At 41.0% G+C, this 18,221-nt stretch overlaps 1 protein-coding gene across 1 annotated transcript in view; it reads left to right on the forward strand.

The window, feature by feature from the left end:
* Positions 1-18,221, forward strand: part of svep1 (sushi, von Willebrand factor type A, EGF and pentraxin domain containing 1) — a 232,298-nt gene that overhangs the window by 68,005 nt on the left and 146,072 nt on the right. The window contains exons 4-5 of the mRNA XM_060841756.1: positions 17,374-17,532; positions 17,997-18,176. Coding sequence (XP_060697739.1) covers positions 17,374-17,532; positions 17,997-18,176 — 339 coding nt within the window. The remainder of the gene's footprint in view (positions 1-17,373; positions 17,533-17,996; positions 18,177-18,221) is intronic.

An 18,221-nucleotide genomic window follows, 5' to 3' on the forward strand; every position in this document is an offset into this window, starting at 1 on the left:
CCGAGGCAGATTGGATGAAAGGTGACAGAATTCACTGGGTTGTTGTGTGCAGGCCCCCGCCCGGTCCTGGTGCGATTCCAATGCTACAGGGATAAGCAAAGAGTAATGGACACTTCCAGAATGCAGGGGAAAGATCTACAGACTTGATTTACAAAGGATCCAAGATAACGTTCTTCCAGGAACTTTCTGCAGCCATGATCCGTAAAAGGAAGTCATTTGATGAAATGAAGAGAAGACTGAGGAACCTTGGTATTGAGTACTCTGTAAGGTGCTTCATTTTACTTATGATGGGTTTGTATGCTCAAATGATTCCAAAAGTATCTGGAACCTTTAAAGTAGACCGGATGGTTTAAAGGATTTCTTTTTCTTTTTCTTTTGTACTTCTCCTTTTCTTGAAGAAAGTATTGTTGGATTTTTTCTGATATTAATTGCAGTTAATGTATAGTTGGAGATGGGTAGGGTGCTCACTTTTAACTTCTTTGTTAACATTACCTTTTTTTTCTTTCTTTTGCTTGAGTTTGGGGCATGGCTCAAGCTGGAAGGAGTGATGGAAGTGGACGGGAGACGTGTAAGCGTCCCCTGTGGGCAAGGGGTAGAGTCCCTTATTAAGTGCCTTTTGTATTTGGATTAGGTTGTTAGTTTTTTTGTGGATGTAGTTTTTGAAAATTCTGTTAGTTTGTTAGCTGTAATAGTTTTAGTGTGCATAGGTTTTAGGTTCCATGAGTCTATCTTCACTTATACTCAGCAAATTCTTCCTCTCGGGAGTTCAAAGGTTGTTGTAGAGGGTCATGGCTAATCGTGGTCTCAAATGGTGTACCTGGAACATTAATGGGAGTCACTCGCCAGTCAAGAGGAAAAAGATACTCCTGAGTTTAAAAAAGGGGAGGGTTGATATTGCCCTTTTGCAAGAAACTTCACCTTGATGATAAGGAATTATATCAGGGTGGGTTTGACCAGGTGTTTTTCTCATCCTTCAATACTAAGAGTAGCTGAGTGCCCATACTTGTTTGGAAGAATCTCCCATTTAAGTTACTACATCATATTAAAGATGAGTATGGGCTGTTTGTAATTCTTAAAGCCTTAGCATATGGTGAAAAGTACAGTATTTTGAATGTTTATTGTCCCCCTTATATTTCTGATCGATGCATTCTCCAAATTGATCGCCCTTGCATTGTGGCATATTATTACTGGGGGAGATTTTAAATGTATCATGGATCCCAGAGTGGATAGAATTGCCAAAGGCCCCCCACCCCAAAACTTTCTCTGCAATCTAAGCAACTAGTTGGTTTATGTATGGAATTGGAACTGATGGTTGTTTGGAGGCGTCTCCACCCTACAGGTAGGGAGGGGCTTTACATTTTTCCTAATCTGCACAAGTGTCATACTAGGATTGATCTTTTCCTAGCCCCCATGTTTTTTTGTTGGATTTGGTGATGTATTCCACAATTGTGAATATCACCATTTCTGATCACACAGCAGTAGATTTAGTGGTCAAGATTAAGGGCAACGTTCAAAGTTTGTGAGAAGATTTGTAGCTCGGGTCCTGATTTTTGTGGTTCTATTCGCCAAGCTGGGAATTTGTGTTGCAGACGTTTCATCCCCTGTCTAGGTGACATCCTCAGTGCTTGGGAGCCTCCTGTGAAGCACTTCTGTGGTGTTTCCTCCGGCATTTATAGTGGCAACGTAGCAGGTTCATGGCACTGGCAAATGGACAGTTTTATTCTCAAGGACAGTAAGTTCATTGAGTATTTTTCTAATGAGTTTCAAGCGATCTTGGCCGTTAATTCGGATATGGCTAGCAACCTGTCAATTGTCTGGGAGACTGCCAAGGCTTATGCTAGGGGATAATTATCTCTTACTCTGCCAGTCGGAAGCAGCAGAAGGGAGAGGAGCAGTGCCTGCTCCAGGCATGACTGAAGACACCTAAACGGCATATTTTGATAGGCCATTGGTGGCTAAGTTGCAAGGGGGTCACAGCTCTTTGATCCACCTTGAATTCCATGCTCACACAGACAGCGAGGAAGGAACTTTCCTTTGTGAAAAAAGGTTGTTTGAGCATGGCGATAGGCTGGGGACAAGCATCTGGCTAGGAAAATAAATGCCCCCCAATCTATTATCTCAATCAGAAAAGGGACTAGAACTCTTACATGTGATTCTGAGAAGATCAGTGCTGTGCTTTGGAGATTTTACTCTGGATTGTATACCGTACAGAAGGCTGTGGGCTAAGGTGGAGTTCTTTTTTAGGAACCTGTATCTTCCACTAGTGACCTCCGAATAGGCATCTCTCCTTAATACCCCTTTAACAGTGCAAGAAGTACAGGAGGCGGTGACACAGCTTCAAGGTGGAAAGGCGCCCAGCCCTTGATTGGTCCTAAACCTTGTGCAGTCATTCTTTTATTCCTGATATACCTATAGAAAGCTTTAAGGTTTTCCTTGATCCTATCTCCCAATGACTTCTCATGTCCCCTCCTGGCTCTTCTTAGCTCTCTCTTTATGTCTTTCCTGGCTAACTTGTAACACTCAAGCGCCCTAACTGAGCCTTCACATCTCATCCTAATATAATTTAGAGGTGCTGGTGTTGGACTGGGGTGTACAAAGTTAAAAATCACACAACACCAGGTTATAGTCCAACAGGTTTAATTGGAAACACTAGCTTTCGGAGCGCCGCTCCTTCATCAGATGATAGTGTCACCTGATGAAGGAGTGGTACTCCAAAAGCTAGTGCTTCCAATTAAACCTGTTGGACTATAACCTGGTGTTGTGTGATTTTTAACTTTATACATCCTAACATAAACATTCTTCTTCCTCTTGACAAGAGATTCAACTTCTTTAGTAAACTACAGCTCCCTCGCGCGACCACTTCATCCCTGCCTGACAGGTACATACTTATCAAGGACACGCAGTAGCTGTTCCTTGAATAAGCTCCATGTTTCAATTGTGCTTCTTATAGGACCATCTAGCTTTTAAATTCTGATTTTAAAATTTTGTCCAAGACTTTTGCATTAAGGCTGGAAATGGTGTTGTCTTCCATTGTCAAAGAGGATCAGACGGGTTTTATAAAGGGTTGCAGATCCTCCAATAATGTTAGGAGATTACTCAATATGGTCCTAGCTTATCAGCAGTGATTGGTTCAGGGATTAGTGATCTCTTTAGATGTAGAGAAGGCATTTGACCAGGTGGAGTGGCCATATCTTTTATACACCCTGGAACGGTTTGGTCTAGGTGGTCTTTATTAGGTGTTTAAAGGGTCCTTATCACTGATCCTCTGGCTGCGGTTCTCACTAATGGTGCAAGATCTAGTAATTCTAGTATCTGTAGGGGCAGTAGGCAAGGTTTTCCCTTCTGACCTCCACTTTTTACGTTGATGATTGAGCCGCTGGCAGAGGCTATCTGTAGGCATCCTAACATAACTGCTCCAGAAGTGGGATCAAAGACACATAATATCACATTATATGCGGATGAAGTTCTTATCTTTCTGCCGAACCCAGTAGTTTCTGCACGCCATTTGATACAATGTATTAATCTATTTGGCTCTTTTTTGGACTATAAGATTAATTTTTCCAAATTGGAGGCTATGCTTATTGTGGGGTCTTGGGGGAATATCTGATGTTGAGGGCAAATCATGGTTTCCCTTTAAGTGGTCACAGGGGGGTTTTCTTTATTTAGGTATTTTTGTTACTCCCGTTTTTGATCAATTATTTGAGGCTAATTTTATCCACTTGCTTGACAAGATTGAGCAAAATGTTCAAAGAAGGGAGACTCTTCCAATATCCTGGTTAGGCCGAGTAGCCTTTATTAAACGAATGCCCTTTCTCATTTGCTATACCCTATGTGAATGCTTCCCTTGATTTTTTTCCCCCAGGCAAATATTTAGGTGGCTTAACGGCTGGTTTAGTTCTTTTATCTGGCATCACAGATGGCCCCTTATTAAGCTCGCCAAATTGCAGTTGCCCCAAGAGCTGGGGGAGTGGACCTCCCAGATATTAGAAGATATCAATTAAGCAGGAAGCCTAGTGATGGGAGATAAGGAAATAGCAGGAGAACTTAACAAGTACTTTGCGTCAGTTTTCACAGTGGAAGACAGGAGTAATATCCCAACAATTAAAGGGAGTCACGGGGCTGAGTTGAGTATGGTTGGCGTTACGAAAGAGGTAGTGCTAGAAAAGTTAAAAAGTCTTAAAATTGATAAATCTCCTGGCCCCGATGGGATACACCCTAGAGTTCTGAGAGAGGTGGCTGAGGAAATAGCGGAGGCATTGGTTGAGATCTTTCGAGAATCACTGGAGTCAGGAAAGGTCCCGGATGATTGGAAGATGGCTGTTGTAACCCCCTAATTCAAGAAAGGATCAAGACAAAAGATGGAAAATTAAAGGCCAATTAGGTTAACCTCGGTTGTTGGTAAAATTCTAGAATCCATCATTGAGGATAAGGTTTCTAAATTCTTGGAAGAGCAGAGTCTGATTAGAACAAGTCAACATGGATTTAGTAAGGGGAGGTCATGCCTGACAAACCTATTGGAATTCTTTGAAGAGGTGACAAGTAGGTTAGACCAGGGAAACCCAATGGATGTGGTCTATCTAGACTTTCAAAAGGCCTTTGATAAGGTGCCTCACGGGAGGCTGCTGAGCAAGGTGAGGGCCCATGGTGTTCGAGGTGAGCTGCTGGGATGGATTGAGGATTGGCTGTCTAACAGAAGGCAGAGAGTTGGGATAAAAGGTTCTTTTTCAGAATGGCAGCCGGTGACGAGCAGTGTCCCGCAGGGTTCAGTTTTGGGGCCACAGCTATTCGCATTATATATTAATGATTTGGATGAGAGGACTGGGGGCATTCTAACGAAGTTTGCCAATGATATGAAGTTAGGTGGACAGGCAGGTAGTACTGAGGAAGTGGGGAGGCTACAGAAGGATCTAGACAGGTTAGGAGAGTGGTCCAGGAAATGGCTGATGGAATTTAACGTGAGCAAGTGCGAGGTCTTGCACTTTGGCAAAAAGAATAAAAGCATAGACTACTTTCTAAATGGTGAGAAAACTAGTAAAGCCAAAGTACAAAGGGATCTGGGAGTGCTAGTCGAGGATTCTCTAAAGGTAAACATGCAGGTTGAGTCCGTGATTAAGAAAGCGAATGCAATGTTGTCACTTATCTCAAGAGGGTTGGAATATAAAAGCAGAGATGTGCTACTGAGACTTCATAAAGCTCTGGTTAGGCCCCATTTGGAGTACTGTGTCCAGTTTTGGTCCCCACACCTCAGGAAGGACATACTGGCACTGGAACGTGTCCAGTGGAGATTCACACGGATGTTCCTTGGAATGGCAGGTCTAACATATGAGGAACGGCTGAGGATCCTGGGATTGTATTCATTGGAGTTTAGAAGATTAGGAGAGACTTAATAGAGACATACAAGATAATACATGGCTTGGAAAGGGTGGACGTTAGGAAATTGTTTCCATTAGGCGAGGAGACTAGGACCCGTGGACACAGCCTTAGAATTAGAGGGGGTCAATTCAGAACAGAAATGCAGAGACATTTCTTCAGCCAGAGGGTGGTGGGCCTGTGGAATTCATTGCCACGGAGTGCAGTGGAGGCCAGGACGCTAAATTTCTTCAAGGCTGAGATTGATAGATTCTTGTTGTCTCGAGGAATTAAGGGCTACGGGGAGAACGCTGGTAAGTGGAGTTGAAATGCCCATCAGCCATGATTGAATGGTGGAGTGGACTCGATGGGCCGAATGGCCTTACTTCCACTCCTATGTCTTATGGTCTTATGGTCTTAAGCTCCCTTTTATCTTTTGTGAGTGACTGGGCTTATGAGCACCCGGCATCAATATGGTTGGATATTTGTGCCCCCTAGAGAAAATGTCCCCTTATTGGCCTGTTGTTCTTAGATAAAGTGACAACAGTTGTGGAGTGCTGTCGTAATCCAATAATTACTAATACTGTCAAGGCATGGAGGGCAATGCGGTAGAATGAGGGGAATATATCTAAAACTTGTTTTCTTACCCCTGTAATTGGTATACCAAGGTTCTGACCAGGGAAATGGACCCCGGGTTCAAATTCTGGGCAGATAGGGGGTTTCCTGTTTGGGTGACTTATTTGAGGGTGAAACATTGGAACGTTTGACCAAATAAGCCACTAGTATGAATTATCTGGCAGAGACTTTTTTTCATTTTCTTCAGATTAGGGATTTCATTCAAAAAGGAACGTCAAAAAGGACTGACTCTTACAGATTCGATACAGAGAAGAGGGTGCTGTATGCCAAGAGCACTCTTTCAGTTAGTACTCTTTATCATCTGTTGGGGAATGGTCCCTCAGATGATATTGAGTGACGATGTGAGGTCTGGGAGAGAGAGTTAGGAGTTGAGATTTCCTCTGAGACATGGGGGGGATATCTGTGAAAGTGCAAGAAAGATTTCAATCTGCAATAGGACCCATGCCATGCAGCTGAAGACTCTTCATAGGGTCCATCTGGCCCTAGACTGTCACTTGAACTTGAAGGTGGGAGTATCCTCAGTGCTCCCCAAGTGTAAAATAATTACTAGTACTCTCACTCACTGTCTGTGGTCCTGCCATATGTTTTGTACATATTGGAATGCTGTGGCAGAAGTAATAAGGAGGGTCTTGAAGACCAAAGTTAAGATGGACCCGATTTCTCTTCTCCTGGGCTTGCTCAATTTGTCTTCTTTAGATGCTCATAGGAGAAGACTTCTTAATATGCTTACTTTCTGTTGAAGGAAAAATATTTTGATATATTGGGTGTCTGAAAACCCTCTGGGCCTGTTAGCTTGGCGTAAACCAATCATAGAACATATCCCCTGAACTTTCTTACAAATATGGTGCACCAAAAAACTGAAAATTTTTATAAGACATGGCAGCCCAGTTTGGATTACCTAGATGCAGATTTGTCTGCCATTTTAAATTGGGCTGTTGCGTAGCCATGACGATATGATTTAGCGAACTTGGTACCCAAAAGGAAGAATTTCAAATAAGTGTAGGCGTTATATTCAATGCTCTTGAAGGTCAGGAGATATTGTTTTATTGCTCTAAGTGGTGTTATTTATTTATTTATTACTTCTACTGAACTGTTTCTCTTGCACATGGATGTAATTTAGTTTTATTTTGTTGTTTTTTTTATATTCCTTTTTTACATATGTAGACTAGTGTTATTGTTAGTTTATTGTTGTTGTATTTTGTAATTTTATAAAAATGAAATCTTTTCTCAATAAAAAGCCTAGCTGAGCAGAGCTAAAGAAAAAGCAGTAATGGGGAAGAAGATGAAATATAAGAGTAAGCCAGCTAATAATGTAAGAAAACAATTGCAAGAGTTTTTTTTAGATATATAAAAGGTAAGAGACACACAAGAATAGACATTGAAAATGAATAGAATAGACAAGAAAAAGACATTGAAAATGAGGTTGAAGACGTAGTGGAGAATAAAGGTACTTTACATCAGTGATGGAAGGAACGAGGAGCATACCAGAGCTTCAAGAAAGTCAAAAGGTAGAGGTGAGTGTAGCGGCTATCACTAAACAGAAGGTGATGGGGTTGCTGAAAGGTCTAAAGGTGTATAATTCACCCCAACCATTGGGCCTCACTCCAGGATTTGAGATTATAAAGGCATTGGTGGCGATCTTGCAGGAATCACTAAAGTCAGGGGCGGTCAGCACTGTTTAACAAAGTTGGCAGAAGACAAGAAATTATAGACTGGTTAGCGTGACCTCATTTATTGGAAAAATATTAAGCCCTTTATTAAGGTTGAGATTGTAGAGTGCTTGCAAGTGCATGGCAAAATAGTGTTGAGTCAGCACAACTTCATCAAGAGGAGGTTATGACTTACAAATCTGTTAGAATTCTTTGAGGAGGTAATGAGCAAGTTAAACAATGGTCAGCCAGCGGACCTAGAGTCATAGACACAGAAATGTACAGCATGGAACCAGACCCTTTGGTCCAACCCGTCCATGCCGACCCAATATCCCAACCCAATCTAGTCCCACCTGCCAGCACCCGGCGCATATCCCTCCAAACCCTTCCTATTCATATACCCATCCAAATGCCTCTTAAATGTTGCAATTGTACCAGCCTCCACCACTTCCTCTGGCAGCTCATTCCATACACGTACCACCCACTGTGTGAATGATTTGGAATTCCAGAAAGCTTTTGATAAGGTGGCTGCTAAATAAGATAAGAGTTCATGGTGTTCGGGACTTGGTACTGGCATAGATAGAGGATTAATTGGTAGAAGGCAGAGAAGGGGGGGATAAAAGAATCTTTTTCAGGATGGCAGCCAGTGACTAGTGAAGTTCTACAAGGGTTAGTGTTGGGACCACAACTATTCATATCATACATTAATGATCTGGACAAAGGAACTGAGAGCGGTGTTGCTAAATTTGCAGATGACGCAAAGATAGGTGGAGGTACAAGTAGTGTTGAGGAGTTTGAGTGGCTACAGAAGGATTTAGACAGATTAAGCAAGTAGGTATAGAAGTAGTGGATGGAATATAATGTGGAAAAATGGAGACGTAGACTATTTCCTAAATGAGAAAGGCTTTGGAAATCTGAAGCACAAAAAGACTTGGGAGTCCTAGTGTAGGATTCTCTTCAGGTTAACAAGCAGATTCAGTTAAGAGTTAGGAATGCAAATGCAATGTTAGCATTCATTTCAAGAGGTCTAGAATTCAAGGGCAGTGAAGTAGAGCTAAGGCTTTATAAGGCTCTGATCAGACTGCTTTTGGAATATTGTATACAGTTTTTGACCCCATTTCCAAGGAACAATGTGCTGCTTTGGAGGTGATCCAGAGGTGGTTTACAAGAATGATCCTGGGGATAAATGGGCTTGTTGTATGAGGAGCATTTGAGTCTAGAAGGATGAGGAGGGAGTCTCATTGAAATTTACAGAACACCGAGAGGCCTGAATAGAGCGGACATGGAGGTGATATTTCCCCTACTAGGAGAGATGAGGATCCAAGGGCCCAACCTCAGACTGAATGATGTCACTTTAGAACTGTGATGGAGAGGTATTTACTCAGCCAGAGAGTAGTGAATCTGTGAAACACATTGCCGCAGAAGGCTGTGAAAGCCAAGTCATTGAATTTAAGAGAAAGATAGCTATTTCTTAATTAGTAAGGGGATCAAGGGTTACAGGACAAAAGCAGGAGAATGGGGTTGAGAAACATATCAGCCATAATTGAATAGTAGAGCATACTCATCAACCAAATGGCCTAATTCTTCTCCTTTGTCTTATGCTTTTATGTGAACAAGCCTAAGGAACAACGTGGTTTACACTGCAGTGTGGACCTTTGAATACAGTTGATATGTTCATGCTCTTCGCTTGCAAAGCTCATGCACAATGTGCATGTTTCTGGACCTTACATCAGTGCAATTGATTTATAATAGCAATTTATTAATAAAACTTTGCTTTCATTTCATGCAGTGGTAGATAAAGCCCAGCGGTCCTTAATGCTGTTGAACCTGTAACTATAAGTAACCACAAAGTGTAGACATATTCAGGAACGAAGAGCCAACATTTTTACTCATAGGTCCCTTGATTCTCCTGTTTCCAAAGTTACCAATCTAAACAACACAGAAATAGATCTCACCAGTTATAAATAGCCTACCCATTTGATGGTGTGAACTCTCTATAATTTCTTGTGAAAATATTTTGCTCAAAAGCTGCCTGATCCCTAAAGGTCATCAAACTATGCTTCATAATATTCACCTGAGAAATGAGATTCTCTGAGTTTAAGCTTGGTCTTCATTCTTCTTCAGTGTGGAAGCCATCACAATCTCTTCATTTGATATTTATATTTTGTGTTTTCAAATTCCTGCATGATGTCCTTACTTAACTTCCCTCATGATTTCTGTGCTCATCCAATTTCAGCCTCCACTGCATCCTTGAGTTTTGCTGTTCATGTTTGGTGTAGACAACGTATAGTAATGTATGCACGTTTGCCCACTGAGCTGGAAAGTTCATTTTCAGATGCTTCATCACCATACTAGGTAATATCATCAGTGAGCCTCAGGTGAAGCACTAACGTTAGTGACCCACTTTCTATTTATGTATTTAGGTTTCCTTGGGTTGGTGATGTAATTTCTTGTGGTGATGTTAGTTCCTGCGGTGATGTCATTTCCTGTTCTTTTCTCAGAGGGTGGTAAATGGGGTCCAAGTTGATGTGTTTGCTGATAGAGATTTGATTGGAATGCCATGCTTCTAGGAATTCTCATGCGTGATTCTATTGACTTGTCCTAGGATGGATGGGTTGTCCCAGTTAAAGTGATGACCTTCCTCAACCGAATGTAAGGATACTAGTGATAGTGGGTCATGTCTTTTTGTGGCTAGTCAATGTTCATGTATCCTGGTGTCTAGTTTTCTGTCTGCCTGTCCAATGTAGTGTTTGTTACAGTTCTTACAAGGTATTTTGTAAATGACATTAGTTTTGCTTGTTGTCTGCATAGAGTCTTTCAAGTTCATTACCTGCTGTTTTAGAGTGTTGGTGGGTTTGTGGGCTACCATGATGCTATCAGAAATTTGGAGAATTAAATAAGACAAACTTCCAATAAATAAAACCAGATGGATCCAACACACCACGCTTCTACAGATTACCCAAAATTCACAAACCAGGAGCCCTCCTCAGATCCATCATGTCGCTACCCGGAACACCAACTTACAGATTAGCCAAGGAGCTACATCAAAGACTAAAACACTTAGTAGAAGACTCACACACTCCATCCACTCCACCCAAGGATTCCTGAATACCATCAAAGACACCAAGGTAGAAGAGGATGAAATAATGGTGTCCTTTCATGTAACAGCCCTGTTCGCATCCATCAACATCAACCTGGCCAAGAAAACACTGACTACACTGTTAGAAGAACCAAAGATGCATGCACCAAACACTACCAACTTCATCAGCAAGGACAACATTATCAAGCTACTGGACCTATGCCTTACCACCCACACCACTTTCAATAACAAAACCTACAGACAAACCAACAGAACACCCATGGGATCTCCAATATCAGGACTCTTAGCAGAGGCAGTAATGCAGAGACTCGAACAAATAGCTCTTTCAACCATCCAACCTAAACTTTGTGTCCGCTACATGGATCACACCTTTGTCATCACGAAATTAGAGAAAACCTTCAAGACCATCAATAATATCCTTATTGGCATAAACTTCACGAAAGAGGAGGAAAACAATAACAAACTGCCATTCCTAGGTGTCGCAGTAGAGTGAACAGCCAGTGGTGAACTTCAAACCAGCGTCTACAGAAAGACAACACATACAGACCAAATACTGAACTACAGAAGCAATCATCCCAAAACACACAAACAAAGCTGCATTAGAACATTATTTCAATGAGCCAACACACACTGCAGCACTGAAGAACTACGAAGAGCACCTATATAGCATATTCAAAAAGAAAGGGTACCCAATGAACACAGTCTGCCGATTTCTCAGCAACAAGCAGACAAAACACATCCAGAAACCCTAGCCACTCGCCCCTACATCAAAGACATCTTGGAAATGACTAGCAGGCTACTCAGACCTCTTGGTATCATTGTAGCCCACAACCCCACCAGCACACTAAAACAGCAGGTAATGAACTTGAAAGACCCTATACAGACAACAAGTAAAACTAATGTCATTTACAAACTACCTTGCAAGAGATGTGACAATCACTACATTGGACAAATAGGCAGAAGACTTGACACCAGAATACATGGACATCAGCTAGCTAAAAAAGACATGACCCACTCTCACCAGTATCCTTACATACAGATCAGGAAGGATACCACTTCAAATGGGACAACATATCCATCCTAGGGCAAGCCAATCAGAGACATGCGCGAGAATTCCTAGAAGCATGACATTTCAATTGGAACTCTATCAACAAACACATCGACTTGGACCCCATTTACCACCCTCTGAGAAAAGAACCAGAAAATGACATCACCAACCCAAGAAAACCGAAACACATAAATAGAAAGCGGGTCACTAATACTATTGCCTCACTGGAGGCTCATTGATGATGTTACCTAGTATGGTGGCGAAATGTCTGAAAATGAACTTTCCAGCTCAGTGAGCAAACTTGCATACAGGATCTCAACCTGAGCTACAGATCTTCTCAAAACTCACTAACATAGAGTGATATGTGGGTTACCTTTTACAGCCTCAAAAGAACTTCATGGGCAATGAATACAGTCATTGTTGTAGTGAAGAAAAGGTGGCAGATAATTTGCATGCAGCTGATACACCCAGGGAAATATCTAATCAGGGTTAGATAATATAATGTTGTTTGAGGAATACATGTTGGCCAGAACACAGGGACTACTCATCAGTTTAAAACATAGAAACTTGGAAGATAGAACATACAAACAATGCATTGGGATATTTTACATTCACCTGGCAGGAATAGACAAGGTTTCAACTTAATATTTCAGGCAAAATATGGCACCCACCTTAGTATTGCAGTACAGTGTTCGCCTCAATTTTTGTGCTTAAGTGTCTGGAATAAGTCTTGAATCGGCAACTTTCTGACTTATAGAAAAGAACATTCTCCATGGCACCATATCTGACAGATATCTAGATGCTGTGTAGGAAGTTGGTTGAACCAATGACTGTTTGTTCTTACTTAGGTCCTATTAACAGACATGTGCTGGTTGTGTAGTGTTCAATGGCTCAATTGCTCTGTGTTCAATTATGAGAGTCTGATAACTAATCTATGCTCGGTATAGTTGATTGGTTGTGTGTAGACTCTGAGCTAAGTAAACACACCACAGAAAGTACTATAAGCTGATCTGTAAGCATGTTCATATAAATAGATTTCTTGGGAAATAGGTTTAGAAACTAGTGCTGTCTCTGAATTTTCTGAGAGATACAGTATAAAATACACGGCAATGTGAAGTCACATATCATTAATACCACAACTGAATATTCCACCCAAGTTTGAAACTGAACTCTGCTGCTACTGAGTCAGGGATACAAGATTCACTACTTCTTTACTACCCAACACCATCATAAAACCAGTGGAGACAAGAGGGAAAAATCCTTGTCCACATCTGTAGTGCCATTCACTCAGGTAACTCATCATATACCAAAGTATAATTGAGACTCTAATGTAGTTAAGAGAGCAGAATCTCAGTAAACATCAGAAACCACACACCATGTCCAAGGCCACCCATAAACAACCTCCTGGGCCATCTATTAGCATGTTTCTTTACTTTGGCCAACTTTGTATTTTTTTAAGTAATACTTCATTTTGCTCACAATAAATGAATCTGAGGTGCTGATCTAAGATTTAATGAACCAACAACTTCCAAAACAACTTAATGCTAAGTGCATTCAATCAGTTGTGTTTGACAGAGGGTGAGATGGAGATAACAAATTCAGCATCCACAGAGAATTGTTTGTGCTCTCTGGATGAAAACATTGAGCTTGAGTTTATTCCTGGAACTAGGAGAGAGCTGCAGAGTGAGGATGTTTTGAAGGCTAACAACAGCTGGACCAGAGATGATTTTGGACTGATAACATGCCTTTGGCAGAGAAGTATCAAGACAGTAGTTGACCAGTGGCTCAGTGTGTGACCTGAGGGGCAGTGATGACAGTCTGTGGGAGGAACAATTAATATGCAGCCAAAGTCCCCATGAGAGAAGTGAAGAAAGAAATGGAACCACGTCCCTAAACAGGAATACAGCTACTACTTAGACTCATATTCTTCTATTCTAGGAGGTCTTGCAGCACAATGGGCAGCATTCTCCCTCTGAGTCAGAAGCCCTGGGTCCAAGTGCTCCCACTCCCACCCTTACCAAGATTTTGATGGCCAACAGTGTGCCCATGACATAACCAAACTGGTTGAGCATCAGTAACCGGCAAACCCTTTCAACACATGTCAATAGCAAATGGTAATAGTGGGAGAGGTTTCTGGTTAACCATCTACAATGCAAAGAATGTTGGAACCTCAAATATCATTGTCTGTAGCTTAAAAAGTGCAGTAAGCCAATAGAACACAGACTTTCAGAATGATCTATAACAAACAACCAGGCTGGATGTCACATGAGACAACAGCTTATCCTGCCTGATGTTTCTTTATGCATCTAGTGGGAAAACATTCATCAACTTTGTATTTTTCTCTATTTTTCTTCAAGTTACCATTGGTAATTCCCTCAGTGAATTCTTCATGGTCTGTCCTTGAGACCTATTTATTTCCTGGGGTGAAAGGCCCAGTATTGCAGTGGTCCATCTCACAGCCTTACAAAATGTACTGCACTGCTTTGCCATAGTTGAGAGACATGGAAATTACACAACCTTTCATTTTGCTCATTGAACAGAGAAACTGGAGTAAAGTATTCACCTTCTCAGGGGCTTCCTCAGGAACTGAAGATGATTGTTTCCACTACAGTACAATTGGTTCTAAAATTGTCCCGATTATTGTCACAGAAATTGAGGCTGCAAAACTAATTTGAAGGAAGGACTTATAAAAATAAATTGCTGACATTAGTACTCTTTAATGTTTGGGTAAAGTGATATCTGCTTTCTATTAACTTACCTGTAGTTGTATTGAGGGTTTCATTTTCTGGTCCCCGTACTGCACAGGATTGAATCATATTGTGAAATAATGGTCAGGTATATATTAGCATGCTTTGGTGAAATTTCTTTATGGGTTATGTTCAGACAGCCATTAGATATTATTTGAAACAATGCTGCTTATTGCACACAACATAACTGAAGCTACATGTTGTAAGTACGTGTTAATATTTGTGTCATGATGTGTAAGTCAAGGGATCTGTGTGTGATTGTATGGGTTTGTGGGGTTACGTGTGCATATGTACATACACTTTTTTAGATTAGATTAGATTCCCTACAGTATGGAAACAGGCCATTTGGCCCAACAAGTCCATACCGACCCTCTGAAGAGTAACCCACCCAGACCCATTTCCCTCTGACTAATGCACCTAACATATTGGGCAATTTAGCATGGCCAATCTACCCTAACAAGTATTGATGAATGTGTATTCCAGTGTTACGTATATGCCTGTCCACATACATGTGAACATGTGTGTGCATATAGCTATGTCTGCATGCATGTGTACCTGGAGATTTGTGTGTGCACATACATGTTTTTGTATGCATGTGCATGCATGAATGAGCACATGGGATTATCAGGAAGGGTCACCAGACCCAAAATATTAATTCTGATTTCTTCTCCCAGATGCTGCCAGATCTGCTGGGCATTTCCAGCAATTTCTGTTTTGGTTTCTGAGCATGTGAAAGTTTGTGCATGTACGTGCAAATGCACATTTATAGACATCCATGAGTGCATGGGCATAATGCGTAAATGCTCATTCTTGTGTATCTGTGCATGTGGATATGTGTGTATATGCATGCATGTAGCATTTATGTATGTTTTTGTGTGTGTGTGTGGGGGTTGGGGGGGGAGGCGCGGGCGTGGGGGTGGGGAGGTGTCCTGGAGTCTCTGTGGCCTGGTCGAACGCGGCTTCGGCATTAGTTTAGGGACTAAATTCTTAATTTCTCCTTCATGCTTGCTTTTATTGGCATTAAATTCCATCTCAGTCCCAACTCTGGAAAACAAATTGTTCATACTCCAGTGTAATTATTTGAAATGTTTGCACAATGAATCAAGCTGACAGGATTGCAGAGAATGTTGTGTTTTTGTTTTCTAATAACTTTGAAATTCACTCCATGTGGATGTTTTCGGGTCATGAGAGCAACATTGTTTTGCTCCACAGGTTGCGACGAAACTCATTTGACACAGAACCAATGTTGTATTGACAAAAAAAAACTTTAATTGAAGGCAAATGTTGTTGGCTTGACTCAATACTACAATAAGATCACAGTTGCTAGTGCCAAAGATACCCCTTTCATATGCTACTAAAATTACCTTGTGTTCTTTTAGACATTTTCATTTTAGAACACATGTTTCAGTTTACAAGTTGCACACTGCATTTTTTTTTAACTGAAAATAAAATTAGTACAGTTGAACTGATCGATCAATGGAACTATTTTCCTAATTCTAAGCTAATAATAAATTAAAGTATGGAAAATTTTCCTATCAGGGTGAATGTGCGTACATGATAATTCCATCTTGTAAAACAACAAAGCACAAAGTTCCCTTAAATGTAAGCTTGTGACCACTTTTCTCTCTATGCCAACATGTGTAAGGTTGGGTCATCAATTTTGTTTTGTGAAAATAATGAAATAGTAATTGGCAATTTCCCAATAGGGTATTACTATACAAGGCCACTCAAGGGTTGCACATCAGTGAACCTGTGTGAACAATCCTCCCTCCCTTTATTTGGAATGGTTTTGGTCAGCAGATCAAGTACCTGGCTTGAACAAGCAGCTGGTCAGTGGTACACTATAGGGATTTCGTGAACATGGTGCTATTGAGGTTCTGTGAAAGGTGAAAATAAAAGCAAAATCTGGAGCAACCGATGAAACTCTCCCAAGTTTCCATAATGAAGTTAGTTACATTGGGTTCATCACAGATTTGTTTTCAAAATCATTTTTCTTTTCCCTAAGGCAGCTTTGCCATTTTGGATGCAAGTTCAAATCAAGTAAAAAAACCTGTTGATCTATGAGTAAAGATAACAACATATTGAGTACATATTTAAGATTGATTCAACAAGCACAACAAATCACACACACATGCACACACTTCAGTTTAATAGCTTATCGTAAGAGGTCAGATGCATCGAGTCTGGAATCAATTACACAGCAGCATTCTTCAACATGGGGGTTTATTTTAATTGTAGAACACCCACTGTTTAACAAACTGTCAATTGTTATCACTCTAAACTTGGCACTGGGGAAATCTTATTGTTACTTGTTTATAAAACCAACAGTTTGAAAGAAGCACATTAACTTAATGAGATGTGAAGTTTAGGAAAAACCTCTCAGCTCTGGTAAGCTTTCCAAGAATTTTACATGGTACAATGAAAGCATCTTATGCTCTGAAACCCCCTTGAGAAATGAGGGTCATTGCTCTCAATCTCTACTCACAGGACAACACTCACATCCCAACAAACAATCAATCAACCTTATGTATCATTCTGCCTATGGAATCCAGTGTAAACTAGGCTTTGTCCAGTGGGAAGCAGCATTCCTCTGTATCAATCCGACAGCCTCTGCTCAGGCTTGGACACTGACTGCAAGTATCCTTCCTTACATGAGAAGACAAAAACAGCACTCACTAAACCAAATCCTTGCAGCAACATTTCCTTACTGTTATACTCCAACACACTTGCAATAAAGATCGTTTTTCACTTATGTTGCTAATTGCTTATTATACCTACTAACATTTGTAAATATGCAGGTTGTACAGAATTCTAACATTCCCATTGTGTGTTCCTTTCCTCTAGCTTGTCCATCTGGGACATACAAGGTGGAAGCAAAGCCTGGTGGAATCAGCACCTGCCTACACTGTCCTGATGAGAATTATACAAGCCTACCAGGGAGCACCTCAATCAAGGACTGTGTTTGTAAGGAAGGATTCAAACTCATAGGACACACATGTCAAGGTGAGTCACGAGGAGGGTTAAGACAGAAAACTCTTCGGAAAAACTGTTACCTCGATATCCAGATAATAAGGGGTTGCCAACTCTGTCTGAAGACAATAGAAATGGAAACTTCAATCCTCAGGGTCACTGCAGTGGGAAACACCCAATAAAAAAATCCTATTGGATTCTAGCCAATGTTATCTTTTTGAGGTAAATAGTCAGCTAGATCTTTAATGTGCTGCTCGGTGTAAAATTGGGATGTGGTTTGTAAGTTTGCTGAAACTGTTCCTCTGTAATTTCATTTATTTCATGAAGTAATCTCCTATTGAGTAGGCAACACAATCCAGTTTTACAATGAGTGTAATTCCAGATATGTTGCATGTTCACAACTATTTAAGGGGCAGTAGAAGGAGGTGATGAGTTAATGATTGTTCAATGGCACTGAATAGAGTGATGTGTTAATCTTTCTTTCTGTGCACGAGTAGTGGTCCAGTGCCCCAAGTTGCAGCCACCTGAGAATGGATACTTCATCCAGAATTCATGCAACAATTATTACAATTCTGCCTGCGGAATTCGGTGTAAACTGGGCTTTGACCTGGTAGGAAGCAGCATTCGTCTGTGTCAATCCAACAGCTTCTGGTCAGGCTTGGACGCCAAATGCAGAGGTAATGATAAAAATCCAACTCTTCTGATTCTGAATTACATTGCCT

The sequence above is a fragment of the Hemiscyllium ocellatum genome, chromosome 2, assembly GCF_020745735.1.
Source record: "Hemiscyllium ocellatum isolate sHemOce1 chromosome 2, sHemOce1.pat.X.cur, whole genome shotgun sequence".
NCBI classification, from domain to species: Eukaryota; Metazoa; Chordata; class Chondrichthyes; order Orectolobiformes; family Hemiscylliidae; genus Hemiscyllium; species Hemiscyllium ocellatum.